This window comes from Sus scrofa, chromosome 1 (assembly GCF_000003025.6).
Source record: "Sus scrofa isolate TJ Tabasco breed Duroc chromosome 1, Sscrofa11.1, whole genome shotgun sequence".
NCBI classification, from domain to species: Eukaryota; Metazoa; Chordata; class Mammalia; order Artiodactyla; family Suidae; genus Sus; species Sus scrofa.
In genome coordinates this window covers 203,890,296-203,904,829 of record NC_010443.5, presented here as the reverse complement: position 1 = coordinate 203,904,829, position 14,534 = coordinate 203,890,296, and the positions used below count along the sequence as shown (strand labels likewise).

General features: G+C 39.4%; 1 protein-coding gene across 1 annotated transcript in view; it reads right to left on the bottom strand.

Moving 5' to 3' along the window:
* SAXO1 (stabilizer of axonemal microtubules 1) overlaps positions 1-14,534 on the bottom strand; it is a 135,568-nt gene that overhangs the window by 19,060 nt on the left and 101,974 nt on the right. Inside the window, 1 exon segment of the mRNA XM_021063236.1 lies at positions 13,905-14,084. Coding sequence (XP_020918895.1) covers positions 13,905-14,084 — 180 coding nt within the window.

Below are 14,534 nucleotides of genomic sequence, written 5' to 3'. Positions count from 1 at the left end.
TAGCTAACAAAATAATGTCCCCTAATAGGGCCCAACTGTTTTACATGGTAACATGCCTAAGGGGAAATGAGGCTTGAAGTGCAAACTTCTTATTCGTAAATTGACCTCAGGTCTATCAGAAACAAAGGCAGATCCTCTGTGAGAGGATTACCAAGGGCTGCAAGAAATAGTTCAATATTAAGAAGGGTGAAAATCACCAGCATTCTCCTCATGGCACCTGCTGTAAATCCCTAAGATTTACAGCGAGTGAGAGTTGTGTGCAGCTATAATCATGCCTCATGCTGGGCTGATAACCTTTCCAGAAACCAGGTGTTTTTAGTGTCTGGGTTTAATCACCAAACCCAGCCAAGCCCTGGGCCATGTGGCTTTTTCATGCAGCAGGTGGCAGCCCCATGTGCAATCTCAGAAAATAAGCCAGGTCAGCCTTCAGTTAAAGAAGTGGGTTGAACATCGTAATAATCAGAGTTCTACAGGCATAAAGATGACAATCTGTGCAGACACAGAGGTGTGCAGACATGGGGCTGACCCATCCCTTCCTCCCAGCACCCCAGATGACAGCATCTCTACATTCCCCAATGGGGAATAGTTTTGTTGTATTTATTCAGATATGAACCAGAGTCTCTGCAGAATTTATAAGGTTCAGAAAAGACAGTTGGTAAAATATTGACTTTTGTTAATTTATCTCAATAAAATCCCACTGAAGATCAAAAAAGACATCCTGATAGGAGCATAGTTTTATTTCCAGTCAATGAAAACCCCTGCTCAACAGGGCAAGCATGAGGCTGAGAAATGATGAAATTGAGGTTCAGGTGAGCAAAGAGATACCTCTACTCATCTTCCCCTTCATCCTCTTTCTTGGGAAGGAAATAAAGGAGCAAGAAGCATCTGTTCTTTTTCCTTCCTGTGGGTAAACTCTATCCTGCCACTTTTTCCCTTATGATCATTAACAACTTGTTTTGGAAATTCTTCTGGTATCTGCCTGCCTCCACTTTGGCCTCCACTTTGGCCACATCTTAACATGAACGACTTTGTTATTCTGGCTCTGGCAGGGAGAGAGGTACCTTCTGGGTGATATATTTATTGCGGTAACTGACACAAGGCAAGGATAATATAGGGAAGGTCAAAGGGCAAGTTTTTGTTTTGAAAACAACATAGGGAAGAAGAAGGGCATGTGGGGCACCATTGGGGGCCTCAGACCCAGGGATGGGGCAGGACTCCTGCTCCAGAGAAAGGATATGTCCCCATTCTCCTAAGCTGTGGGTGACAAGCAGAAAGCATCCCTCAACACCCAACCCTCAATTTCCAAATATTTCCAGGACAGTATTTGAAGCCATCCGAACTTTACATTCTACAAGGCACTCTTCATTTCCTGAAAATTGGGTATAGAGAGAACTGAAGGCCAGCATCTGGGAGCCAACCTTGATATCTGCAAGCCATTCCTCAACACTGCTCTTATCCTTTCCTACTGACTACATGTTTCTTGTATATAAGCCTAGTTCTTTTTGTTAGCACTGACCATGGTTTCTTAAAATGAAAAGCAATGCTCCAGAATGGTCTACTTCTCTTGCTGCTGTCTTTAGACACTAAGCAACAAAGGATGCTGTTTTCATGATAAAATGAAGCCCAAGCTAAGGCTTGTAAGTGTGTAGTAAGTCATGGGTTGAAAATCAGTTTGCATAGATTGGAATTTTTTTTCATGAATTAGGACCCAGAACCTTGTGCTGAAATTGAATCACTTAAGACAACTATCAGCATAAAGATAACCTGATTGAGGTCAAGAGTCAGATAAGGTACAGCAGAAATTGACAGAACATTATAAATCAACTACGTTAAGAAAGATTTTTTTTTTTTACAAAGTCAGATAAGACCCTGGAATCCCTCCCATTCTCAGGCTGTCCCTGAGTACCAAGCCCACAAACCCTTGCCTTCTATCCTTCCCTTGTGGGTCTTTTCTGCCCCATAACCCAGATGTGGACTTCTTCCTTTGTATCTAAAGGCTATCAGATTTTTAGTAGGAAAACTTCATGTCTCCAACCCACAGTCTCCAAAAGATGTTTCCAGGTCTATCCTAGGATAAATTAATGTTCTGCTAATTTAATTTAGACAGAATACATTAATATTCTGCTTAGTCTGGGCTATCTGGGACCTTTACTAGAAAAGCACAAAATTATGAGGCAAAGGAAGAGTAATAGGAAAAAAATTTACCAGGTCTGAAAACCTGTAATGAGCAGGCATTGTGCTAGAATAATTTCATGTCCACCTCACAGAAACTCTGCCTTGTGGGTATGAGGAAAGTCACAGGTAGAGAATATATCCATCTCTCAAATCTCTTCTGCGGACAAAGCTATACAATCTAAAATGCTGCCCAAGTGCACTCAAAGATGTTTCTACTCCTTTGGGTAACCAGTCACAGGTCACCGACTGGAGGTCGCTAAATGAGCTGTCACTAGCAGATTCTGTTAGAGCCTTTGCAACATGTGGAACAATCCTGAGAGTAATCATGTCACCCCATCCCATCAATACAGATACCTCTGCAACCCTGGCACACTGAACTACATGGTCCAGAGGTCTCTTCACAGAGCTAGATCTCAAGAATCAGAGTTTTTAAGTCATAGTAATTTTTTTTTAAAGATTCCTTGTTCATATTCTCAAAGAACATTCAGAAGAGAATGGGACATTCAGTAGAATAGAAGGACTTAGGCTCATCTTCTGACACAAAAACTACAAAATTATGATTAATTTATGAACAATCATCAATAAAATAGACTAGAAACTACCAAAAAAGATATGTTACAGACAAAGAAGAAGCCACATCCAAATGGTAGGAGGGATGCTTTCACAATATTAGCAATCCCAGGTGGGCAACCCACAGACAAAAAATACTATATCACACAGGTTCTACCACAAGAGTAAGAGTTCCAAACCCCACATTAGGTTCCCCAGCACAGGGGTCTGGCATTGAGAGAAGGAGCCTCCAGAGCATTGGGCATTGAAAGCCAGCAGGGTATGTGCACAGGAACTCCACAGGACTGGGATAAACAGACTCCATTCTTGGAGGACGCACATAGGATTCCACATGCACAGGGTCCCAGGGCAAAGCAGGAACTCCATAATAATCTGGGTCAGGCCTACTTGTGGGTTGTGGAGGGTATCCTGGGAGAGCAGGGGCAGCTTTGGCTCATTGTGGGGGCAGGACATTGGAGGAAGAGGCCCCAGAAATATTCACTGGTGTGAGCTCCCATGGAGGTTGACATTTTGGAAAAATCTGGCACCACCCATTAGGGCTGAGAAACCCCAGGCTGAACAACAAAAAGTGTGGGAACACAACCCCATCCATCAGCAAATAGACTGCCTAAAGTCCTCTTAGACACACAACTGCCTCTAATCACACACAGAGACAAAACCCTGCCCATGGAGAAGACTCAAGTCCACCTACCAGTGGGCAGGCACCAGTCCTTCCCATCAGGAAGCTTGTAACAAGCCCCCGTATCAACTTCTCCCACAAGGGGGCAGACACCAGAAGCAGGAGAGGCTATAACCCTGTAGCCTGCAAAAATGAGACCAGACAAAAAGTTATACAAAGTGAAAAGGCAGAGAAATATAAGCCATGGGAGAGGAAAAGACAAAACCCCAGAAAAACAGCTAAATGAACTGGAGATTAGCAACCTCCATGAAAAAGACTTCAGAATAATGATAGTAAAGATGATTCAAGATCTTAGGGGAAAAAAAGAAAAAGAAAAAAACGGAAGCAAGGATTGCTCAATTAGTAGAAACTTTGAACAAAGAGATCGATTTAAAGATTTAATAAGCAGATATCCAAAACACACAAAAAATAAATAAATAAATAAATTCACTGGAAGAAACTAATAGAAGATTATAGGAGGCATAAGAACAAATAAGTTGGGGGGAAGGCAGACTGTATAAATCATTGATGCAGAAAAGAATAAAGAAAAAAGAAAAGAAATGAGGCATGTCTAAGAGAACTCTGGGACAACCTTAAATACACAACATTTACATTGTAGGAGTACTAGAAGGAGAAGATAGAGAGAAGGGGCTAGAGAAAAACATTTGAAGAGATAATAACCCCAAACGTCCCTAACATGGGAAAGGAATCACTCACTCAAACCCAGGAAGGACAATGAATACCACATAGATAAACCCAAGGAGGAACACCCCAAGACACATATTAATCAAACGCACCAAAATTAAGGACAAAGATAAAATATTGAAACAGTTAGGGAAAAGAAATAAATAACATAAAAGGGAACCCCAATAAGGATGTCAGCATATTTTTTCAGCAGAAACCCTACAGGCCAGAAGGGAGTGGCACAATATACTTAAAGTGAGGAAAGGAAAAAACCTCTGACCAAGAATACCCAGCAAGGCTCTCATTCAGACTTGAAGGAGAAATCAAAAGCTTTACAGAGAAGCAAAAGCTAAGAGAATTCAGCACAACTAAAGCAATTTTACAACACATACTAAGGGAACTTCTCTAGGTGATAAAGGCCACAATCAGAAGCAAGAAAATTACAAATGAGAAGACTCACCAGTAATGGCAAACATAGAGTAAAGGTAGGTAGGAAATCATCCACACAAAAATATAACAAAGTCAGTAATCTTAAGAAGAGGAGAGTACAAATTCACTATACTGGAGATGCACTTGCAATTAAGAGACCAAAAACTTAAAATAATCTTGTTCATATATATACACAGACTCCTACATCAAAACCACATGGTAACTGCAAATGAAAAATCTACAAAAGGAGTTCCCATCGTGGCACAGCAGACACAAATCCAACTAGGAACCATGAGGTTGCAGGTTCAATCCCTGGCCTTGCTCAGTGGGTCAAGGATCTGACATTGCCATGAGCTGTGGTACAGGTTGCAGACATGGCTCAAATAAACAATCTGACTTTACACATAAAGCAACTAGAGAGAGAAGAACAAACAAAACTCAAAGTTAGCAGGAGGAAAGACATCATAAATGACCAGAGCAGAAAGAAAAGAAATAGAAGTGAATAAAACCATAGAAAAGCTCAATGAAACTAATAGCCAGTTTTTTTGAAAAGATCAACAAAATTGATAAACCAGACTCAGCAAGAAAAAAAAGGAGAGGGTTCAAATCAATAAAATTAGAAATGAAAAAGAAGTCACAACTGACACCACAGAAATGCAAAGGATCATAAGAGACTAGTACAAGCAACTATATGGCAATAAAATGAACAACTAGAAGAAATGGACAAATTCTTAGAAAAGTACAATCTTCCAAGACTAAACCAAGATGAAATAGAAAATGACCAATAACAAGTACCGAAACTGAAACTGATTTTAAAACTTTCAACAAACAAAATCCAGGACCAGATGGCTTCACAGGCAAATTCTATCAAGCATTTAGAGAAGAACTAACACCTATCCTTCTGAAACAATCCCAAAATATTGCAGAGGAAGGGATATGCCCAAACTCACTCTATGAGGCCACCCTGATACCAAAATGAAAGATACCACAACCCTGATACCAAAACAAAGATACCACAAAAAAAGAAAATCACTCTGATACCAAAACCAAAAATACCAAAAAAAAGAAAATCACAGGCCAATATCACCAATGACCATAGATGCAAAGATCCTCAACAAAATACTAGCAAACTGAATCCAACAATACAAAAATGTACACCATGATCAAGTGGGATTTATCCCAGGGATGCAGGAATTTTTCAATATCCCTAAAGCAATCACTGTGATAAAACCATATGATGCTTTCAATAGATGAAGAAAAAGCTTTTGACAAAATTCAGTACCCATTTTTGATTAAAAAAAAATCTCCAGGGAGTAGGCATAGAGGGTAACTACCTCAACATAATAAAAGCCATATATGGCAAACCCACAGCTAACATCATTCTCAATGGTGAAAATCTAGAAGCATTTCTAATAAGATCAGGAACAACACAAGGATGTCCACTTTCATCACTATTACTCAATATAGTTTTGGAAGTCCTAGCCATGGCAATGTGAGAAGAAAAAGAGGTAAAAGGAATCTAAATTGGAAAAGAAGTAAAACTATCACTGGTTGCAGATAACATGATATTATGCCTAGAAAAATCCTAAAGAAACTACTAGAAAACAGAGCGCATTAATGAATTTGGTGAAGTTGCAGGAAACAAATTAATACACAGAAATCAATTGCATTTCTATATACTGACAATGAAAGATCAGAAATAGAAATTAGGGAAACCATCTGATTTACCATTGCATCAAAAAGAATAAAAACCTAGGAAAAAACCTTCCTAAAGAGACAGAAGATCTGAACTCAGAAAACTGTAAGATACTGATGAATGAAATCAACAATGACACAAACAGATGGAAAGATATACCATGCTCGTGGATTGGAAGAATCAATATTGTCAAAATAACTATACTACCTAAGCAAGCTACACATTCAATGCAATCCCTACCAAATAACCAATGATATTCTTCACAGAAATAGAAAATATTTTAAAATTTGTATAGAAACACAAAACACCCTGAATAGCTAAAGAAATACGCAAAATAAAAAACAGAACTGGAGGAATCAGGCTCCCTGACTTCAGATTATACTGGAAAACTAGAGTCATCAAAATGGTATGGCATAGACACCAAAAACAGAAAAATAGTTCAACAGAACAGGCGATAAAGCCCAGAAATAAATCCAAACACCTGTGATAAACTAATCCATGACAAAGGAGGTTAAGAATATACAGTAGAGGAAAGACAGCCTCTTCATTAAGTCGTGTTGGGAAAACAGTACAGCTACAAATAAAAGAAAGAAATTAGAACATTCTCTAACACCATATACAAAATTAAACTCAAAATGTATTAAACACCTAAATACAAGGCTGGATACTACAAAACTCCTAAAGCAAAGCATAGGCAAAATGCTCTTTGACATAAATCACAGCAAAATCTTATTCAATTCACCTGGAATAATGACAATAAAGATTTTTTAAAAAGTAAAAGTAATAGTTAAAAGAAAAGTAACAGGACATAATGAAACTCAAAAGCTCTTGCACAGCAAAGGAAACCATTTAAAAGATTAAAAGACAACCAACAGAATGAGAGAAAATCTTTATATATAATGCCACTGCCAAAGGCTTAATCTCCAAAACATACACACAGCTCAACAACAAGAAAAGCAACCCAGTTGAAAAATGGGCAGAAGACCTAAATAGACATTTCTCCAAAGAAGACATACAGACAGCCAGCAGGCACATGAAAAAATGCTCAACACTACTAATTATTTGAGAAATGCAAATCAAAGCTATGAATGAGGCATACCACCTCATACCAGTAAGAATGGCCATCATGAACAAATCAATGATGGAGGCCACATCGAGAGGTAGGAGGGGTGATTACATGATATAAGCAACCACAAACCTCCTGGGTGGGATGCCCCACAGACTGGAAACTAACTGGTTCACAGAGACTCACCTACAGGAGTGAGAGTTCTGAGCCTCACATCAAACTCCCAAGTGTGGAGATTTGGCAAAAGGAGAAAGAGCCCCTGAAGCATCTGGCACTGAAGGCCACTGGGGCTTGTGCACAGGAGCTCCATGAGACTGGAGGAAATGAAGACCCCATTCTTAAAAGGCACACAGAGACATTCATGTGCTCTGGGTCCCGGGGCAAAGCAAAGTCTCCATAGGAATCTGGGTCAAACCTGACTGCAGTTCTTGGAGGACATCCTGGGAAAACAGGGGTGAATGTGGCTTGTTGTGAGGGAAGGACATTGGAAGCAGAGCTCTTGGGAATTTTCAGCAGCATGCCATTCTCTGGGAGTGGCCATTGTGGGAAAATCTGGCCCCACCTGTCAGTCAGTGCTGAGAAGACCAGGGGCAAACAACAATCCAGGTGGGATCACAGCCCAGCCCCCCAGTAAACAGGCTACCTAAACACCCCCCAGGCACACAGCCCCTCTAATCCCAACCAGAGACTAAGCCCCACCCACCACAGGGATTAGAATCAGCTCCAAATACTAGTAGGCAGATTTCAGCCCCTCGCATCAGGAAGCCTACAGCAAGCCCCCCATACCGACTTCAGCCACAAGGGGGGAAGATACCAGAAGTAAGAGAGGCTACAACTCTATTTTCTGAAAAAAGGTACCCACACCAAAAACCTACAAACATGAAAAGACAGAGAACTATAACTCAGATGACAGAGAAAGGAAAAACCCCAGAAAATCAGCATCAGCTAAGTGATGAGGAGATTCTGAGCCCCCGGGAAAAAGACACTACAATCTTAATGCTGAAGATGATGCAAGACATTGGAAATAAACTGGAGGCAAAGACGGATAACTTACAGGAAACACTGAGCAAAGAGATACAAGATATAAAACTTAAACAAGAAGAGATGCAAAATACAATAACTGAAATAAAAAATTCACTAGAAGCAGCTAGCAGCAGAATACAGGAGGCAGATGAACAAATGAGCGAGGTGGAGGACAGATTAGAAGAAATTATGGATGTGGAATGGAAAAGAGAAAAAAGGTTGAAAACAAATGAAGAGAGTCTCAGAGAACTCTGGGACAATGTTAAACGCACCAACATCCGTATCATAGGGGTGCCAGAAGGAGAGGAGAGAGAGAAGGGGACAGAAAAAATTTTCCAAGAGATAATAGCTGAAAATGTCCCTAACATGAGAAAGGAACCACTCACTCAAGTCCAGGAAGCACAATGAGTACCATAGAAAATAAACCCAAGGAGGAACACCCTGAGACACATATTAATCAAACTGACCAAAATTAAAGACAGAGAAAATCTTGAAAGCAGCTAGGAAAAAGAAACAAGTAACATACAAGGGAACCCCAATAAGGTTATTGGCAGATTTTTCAGCAGAAACTCTGCAGGCCAGAAGGGAGTGGCATGATATACTTAACATGACGAAAGGAAAAAACCTCCAGCCAAGATTACTCTACCCAGCAAGACTCTCATTCAGATTTGAAGGAGAAATCAAAACCTTCACAGATATGCAAAAGCTGAGAGAATTCGGCAACACTAAACCAGCCTTACAACAAATACTAAAGGAACTCTCTAGGCAGAAAAGAAAAGATCAGCAACAGGAAACAAAAATGCCACAAATGACAAGGCTCACCAGGAAAGGTATATATACAGTAAAGATACGAAATCATCCATGCACAATTATACCAACAAAATCAGAAATCATGAGAAGAGGAGGATATAAATGCAGGACACTGGAGATGAACTTGCAATTAAGAGAACAACAACCTAAAAGAATCTCATCTACATACAGCCTCGTATATCAAAACTTCAGAAGAACTGCAAGCCAAAACTCTACAATTGATACACACTCAAATAAGAAAAATCAACTCAAATACAACACGAAAGACAGTCATCAAACCACCACAGGACAGAACAAGAGAAAAAGGGAAGAAAAAACAGCAACGAAAAAAATCCAAAGCAATTCATAAAATGGAAATAAGAACATACATATCAATAGTTACTTTAAATGTTAATGGACTAAATGCCCCAACCAAAAGACAGAGACTGGCTGAATGGATACAAAAACAAGATCTATATATATGCTGTCTTCAAGACACCCACTTCACTTCTAGGGACACATACAAATTGAAAGTGAGAGGATGGAAGAAAAGAGTCCATGCAAACAGGAATCAAAAGAAAGCTGGAGTGGCAATACTCATATCAGACAAAATAGACTTGAAAATGGAGAATGTTTTAAGGGACAAGGAAGGTCATTACATAATGATCAAAGGATCAATCCAAGAAGAAGATATAACAATTTTAAATATCTACACACCCAACACAGGTTCACCACAATATATAAGGCAACTGCTAACAACCTTAAAAGGAGAAATTAACAACAACACAATCATAGTGGGGGATTTTAACACCCAACTTACAGCAATGGACAGATCAACCAGATAGAAAATCAATAAGGAAACACAGGCCCTGAATGATGCATTAAACCAGATGGACTTCATAGATACTTATACGACATTCCATCCAAAAGCAACAGAATACACATTCTTCTCAAGTGCACATGGAACATTCTCTAAGATTGATCACATCCTGGGCTACAAATCCAACCTCAGTCACTTTAAGAAAACTGAAATCATATCAAGCATCTTTTCTGACCACAACACTATACAACTGGACATCAACAACAAGAAAACAACTGCAAAAAACACAAACACATGGAGACTCAACAACATGCTCCTAAACAACCAATGGATCATGGAAGAAATCAAAGAGGAAATTAAAAAAATACCTAGCAGTAAATGACAATGAAGATATGACTCTCCAAAACCTATGGGATACAGCAAAAGCCATTCTAAGAGGAAAGTTTAGAGCAATACAAGCCCACCTCAGAAAACAAGATAAAGCTCAAATAAACAAGCTAACTTTACATCTAAAGCAGCTCAAGAGAGAAGTACAGACAAGACTCAAAGTTAGTAGATGGAAAGAAATCATAAAGATCAGAGCCGAAATCAATGAAATAGAAACGAAGAAAACCATAGAAAAGATCAATGAAATGAAAAGCTGGTTCTTTGAAAAGATCAACAAAATTGATAAACCCTTAGCCAGACTTCTCAAGAAAAAAAGAGAGAGGACTCAAATCAGTAAAATTAGAAATGAAAAAGGAGACGTAACAATGGACATCACAGAAATACAAAGGATCATAAGAGACTACTATATGCAACTATATGCCAATAACATGGAAAACCTAGAAGAAATGGACAAATTCTTAGAAAGGTACAATCTTCCAAGACTAAAGCAAGGTGAAATAGAAAAGATGAATGGACCAATCACAAGAACTGAAATTGAAACTGTGATTAAAAACCTTCCAACAAACACAAGTCCAGGACCAGATGGCTTCACAGGCAAAATCTATCAAACATTTAGAGAAGAGGTAACACCTATCCTCCTGAAACTATTTCAAAAATTGCAGGAGTTCCTATCGTGGCGCAGTGGTTAACGAATCCGACTAGGAACCATGAGGTTGCGGGTTCGGTCCCTGCCCTTGCTCAGTGGGTTAACGATCCAGCGTTGCCGTGAGCTGTGGTGTAGGTCGCAGACGCAGCTCAGATCTCGCGTTGCTGTGGCTCTGGCGTAGGCCGGTGGCTACAGCTCCGATTAGACCCCTAGCCTGGGAACCTCCATATGCCGCGGGAGCGGCCCAAGAAATAGCAACAACAGCAGCAACAACAACAAAAGACAAAAAAAAAAAAAAAAAAAAAATTGCAGAGGAAAGGAGACTCCCAAACTCATTCTATGAGGCCACCATCACTCTGATACCAAAACCACACAAAGAGACCACAAAAAAAAGAAAACTGCAGGCAATTTCACTGATGAACATAGATGCAAAAATCCTCAACAAAATACTAGCAAACCGCATCCAACAATACATTAAAAGGATTGTATATCACAATCAAGTGGGGTTTATCCCAGGGATGCAAGTATTCTTCAATATCCACAAATCAATACATGTGATACATACATTAACAAACTGAAGAATAAAAACCATATGATCCTCAGAATAGATGCAGAAAAAGCCTTTGACAAAATCCAACACCCATTTCTGATAAAAACCCTTCAGAAAGTGGGCATAACAGGAACCTACCTCAACATAATTAAGGCTATGTATGACAAACCCAGAGCTAACATCATTCTCAATGGTGAACAGCTGAAAGAATTCCCACTGAGATCAGGAACAAGACAAGGATGTCCACTCTTGCCACTAGTATTCAACATAGTTTTGGAAGTCCTAGTCACGGCAATCAGAGAAGTAAAAGAAATAAAAGGAATCCAAATTGGAAAGGAAGAAATAAAACTATCACTATTTGCAGATGACATGATACTATACCTAGAGAATCCTAAAGACTCTACCAGAAAACTGTTAGAGCTCATCCATGAATTTGGCAAAGTCTCGGGATACAAAATTAATACACAGAAATTGACGGCATCTCTGTGTAATAACAATGAAAGTATCAGAAGTGAAAGATCAGAAAGAGAAATCAGGGAAGCAATTCCGTTAACCACCACCTCAAAAAGAACAAAATACTTAGGAAAAAACCTACCTAGAGACAAAAGACCTGTACTGTGAAAACTGTAAGATGCTGATGAAAGAACTCAAAGATGACACAAACAAATGGAAAGACATACCATACTCTTAGATTGGAAGAGTCAGTATTATCAAAATGACTATACTACCCAAGGCACCAACATCAAATGCTTTCACTGACATGTGGAATCTGAAAAAAGGACACAATGAATTTCTTCGCAGAACAGATACTGACTCACAGACTTTGAAAAACTTATGGTTTCCAAAGGAGACAGTTTGAGGGGTTGGGGGATGTGCTGGGGGTGTGGGATGGAAATCCTATAAATTTGTATTGTGATGACACTGTACAACTATAAATGTAATAAATTCATTGAGTAATAAAAAAATCAACAAAGAACAAATGATAGGATGTGGTGAAAAAGGAACCCTCCTCTGCTGTTGATGGGAATGTAAATTGGTACAACCACTATGGAAAACATTAAGGAGGTTCCTCAGTAAACTAAATATAGAACTACCATATGATCCAGCAATCCCACTCCTGAGTATATATCTGGACAAAATTTTCATTCAAAAAGAAGCATGCCCTGCTACATTCATTGCAGCACTATTCATAATTCCCAAGCCTTGGAAACAACCCAAATGTCCCTCAATAGATGAATGGATTAAGAAGATGTGGTACATGCATACAATGAAATACTATTCAGCCATAAAAAAGGACAAAGTAACACCATTTGCAGCAACATGAGTGGAACTAGAGATTCTCATACTATGTGAAGTCAGTCAGAGAAAGACAAATACAATATGATGTCATTTACATGTGAAATCTAAAACATGGCAAAATGATCCTATCTACAAAACAGAAACAGATCCTGGACATGGAGAGCAGACATAATGGGAAGTTTGAGTTTGAGGTTAGTAGATGCAAACTATTATATTTAGAATGAATAAGTAATGGAGTTCTACTGTACAGCACAGGGAACTGTGTCCAGTCTCTTGGATTAGAACATGATGGAAGATAGTATTAAAAAAAAAGAATGTGTGTGTATGTAGATGACTTTGTTATACAGCAGAAATTGGCACAAAATTGAAAATCAAGTATAATAAAAAATTTTAATTAAAAAAATTAAAAATATGGAGGAGTTCCCGTCATGGCGCAGTGGTTAACGAATCCAACTAGGAACCATGAGATTGTGGGTTCAGTCCCTGGCCTTGCTCAGTGGGTTAAGGATCTGGCATTGCCGTGAACTGTGGTGTAGGTCGCAGAAGTGGCTCAGATCCCACGTTGCTGTGGCTGTGGCGTAGGCTGGTGGCTATAGCTCCAATTAGACCCCTAGCCTGGGAACCTCCACATGCCGCAGGAGAGGCCCTAGAAAAGGCAAAAAGACAAAAAAAAAAATTAAAAAGAGCATTCAAGGGGACCCCAATGCAAAATCCACAATATAATATCAAAAGTACTCCAATTCTCTTTCACTACTATCAACATCCCTATTGCCACCCAAGCTGACCTGAAGCTTATGTACAGAAGCCCAAAACTAATTTTTCTACTTTCTAGTTATTACTTCCCTTTATTATTTTGCTTAACCTCCCATTCTTTTCATGCAGATCAATTTAGTCCTGCCCCTCACCCAGAATCCTTTCTCTTTAAGAGGGGGCTGTGGAAAACTAAACAGGCTAATAAACACAGGATTTGCTTTCAGAGATTTAGTAAATTAACATTAAGGCATTAAGAACACGTATTAACAGTGCACATTAATGCAATATTGAACATTAGGTTAATATTGTACATTACTCCATTATGTTGTCCATTCATATATTCATCCTATTGCACTCACCTCGATGTGGTCAGGCCTTCCATTGGTGTGCACCCTTTCTGGTACTCCAGCTTGGGCTTGAAGGACTCTCTGGGCAGGTAAGAGTGATAAAGAGGGTAGTTCTCTGTATATTCGGAGAGAAGACATGGTTTCTCTGTTTTATCATAAATCTTGGTAGGGAGATGTGGACAATGATGTCGCCTATTTTTTAAAAATGGAAAGAAAAAGGAATGTTAAGTTGGTTAACTTCTTGGGAAAAATATATCCAGTATGCTATCTCTTCAAAATGTGCTCCAAAGTATAAAATCATCACTGATGGCATTGAAAACAGGAGTTTTCCCATTTAGGTTAGTTTTTCCACACACGTTCCCCAATTCCTGCCCCTACTCCCTCCCACCTGGGCAGGCTCATGTGTTCCAGCCACCTTGGGAAGAGACACCAATGAGTTGACCACACAAAGAGGTGGGGATAAAATCACAAGTGAGCACCAGGGGCCATGCAACTTAGGAGGAAGAGGTAAAATTTCTCCATTGCCAGCTTAGTAAATTCAGAGCCTGCAGATCATTCAAATGGACAAGTGTTCTCACAACTGCAATGAGTCTGGCTTTAGCAGATGTAGGCTCTGTGGGCACATATACACAGGGACTGGGC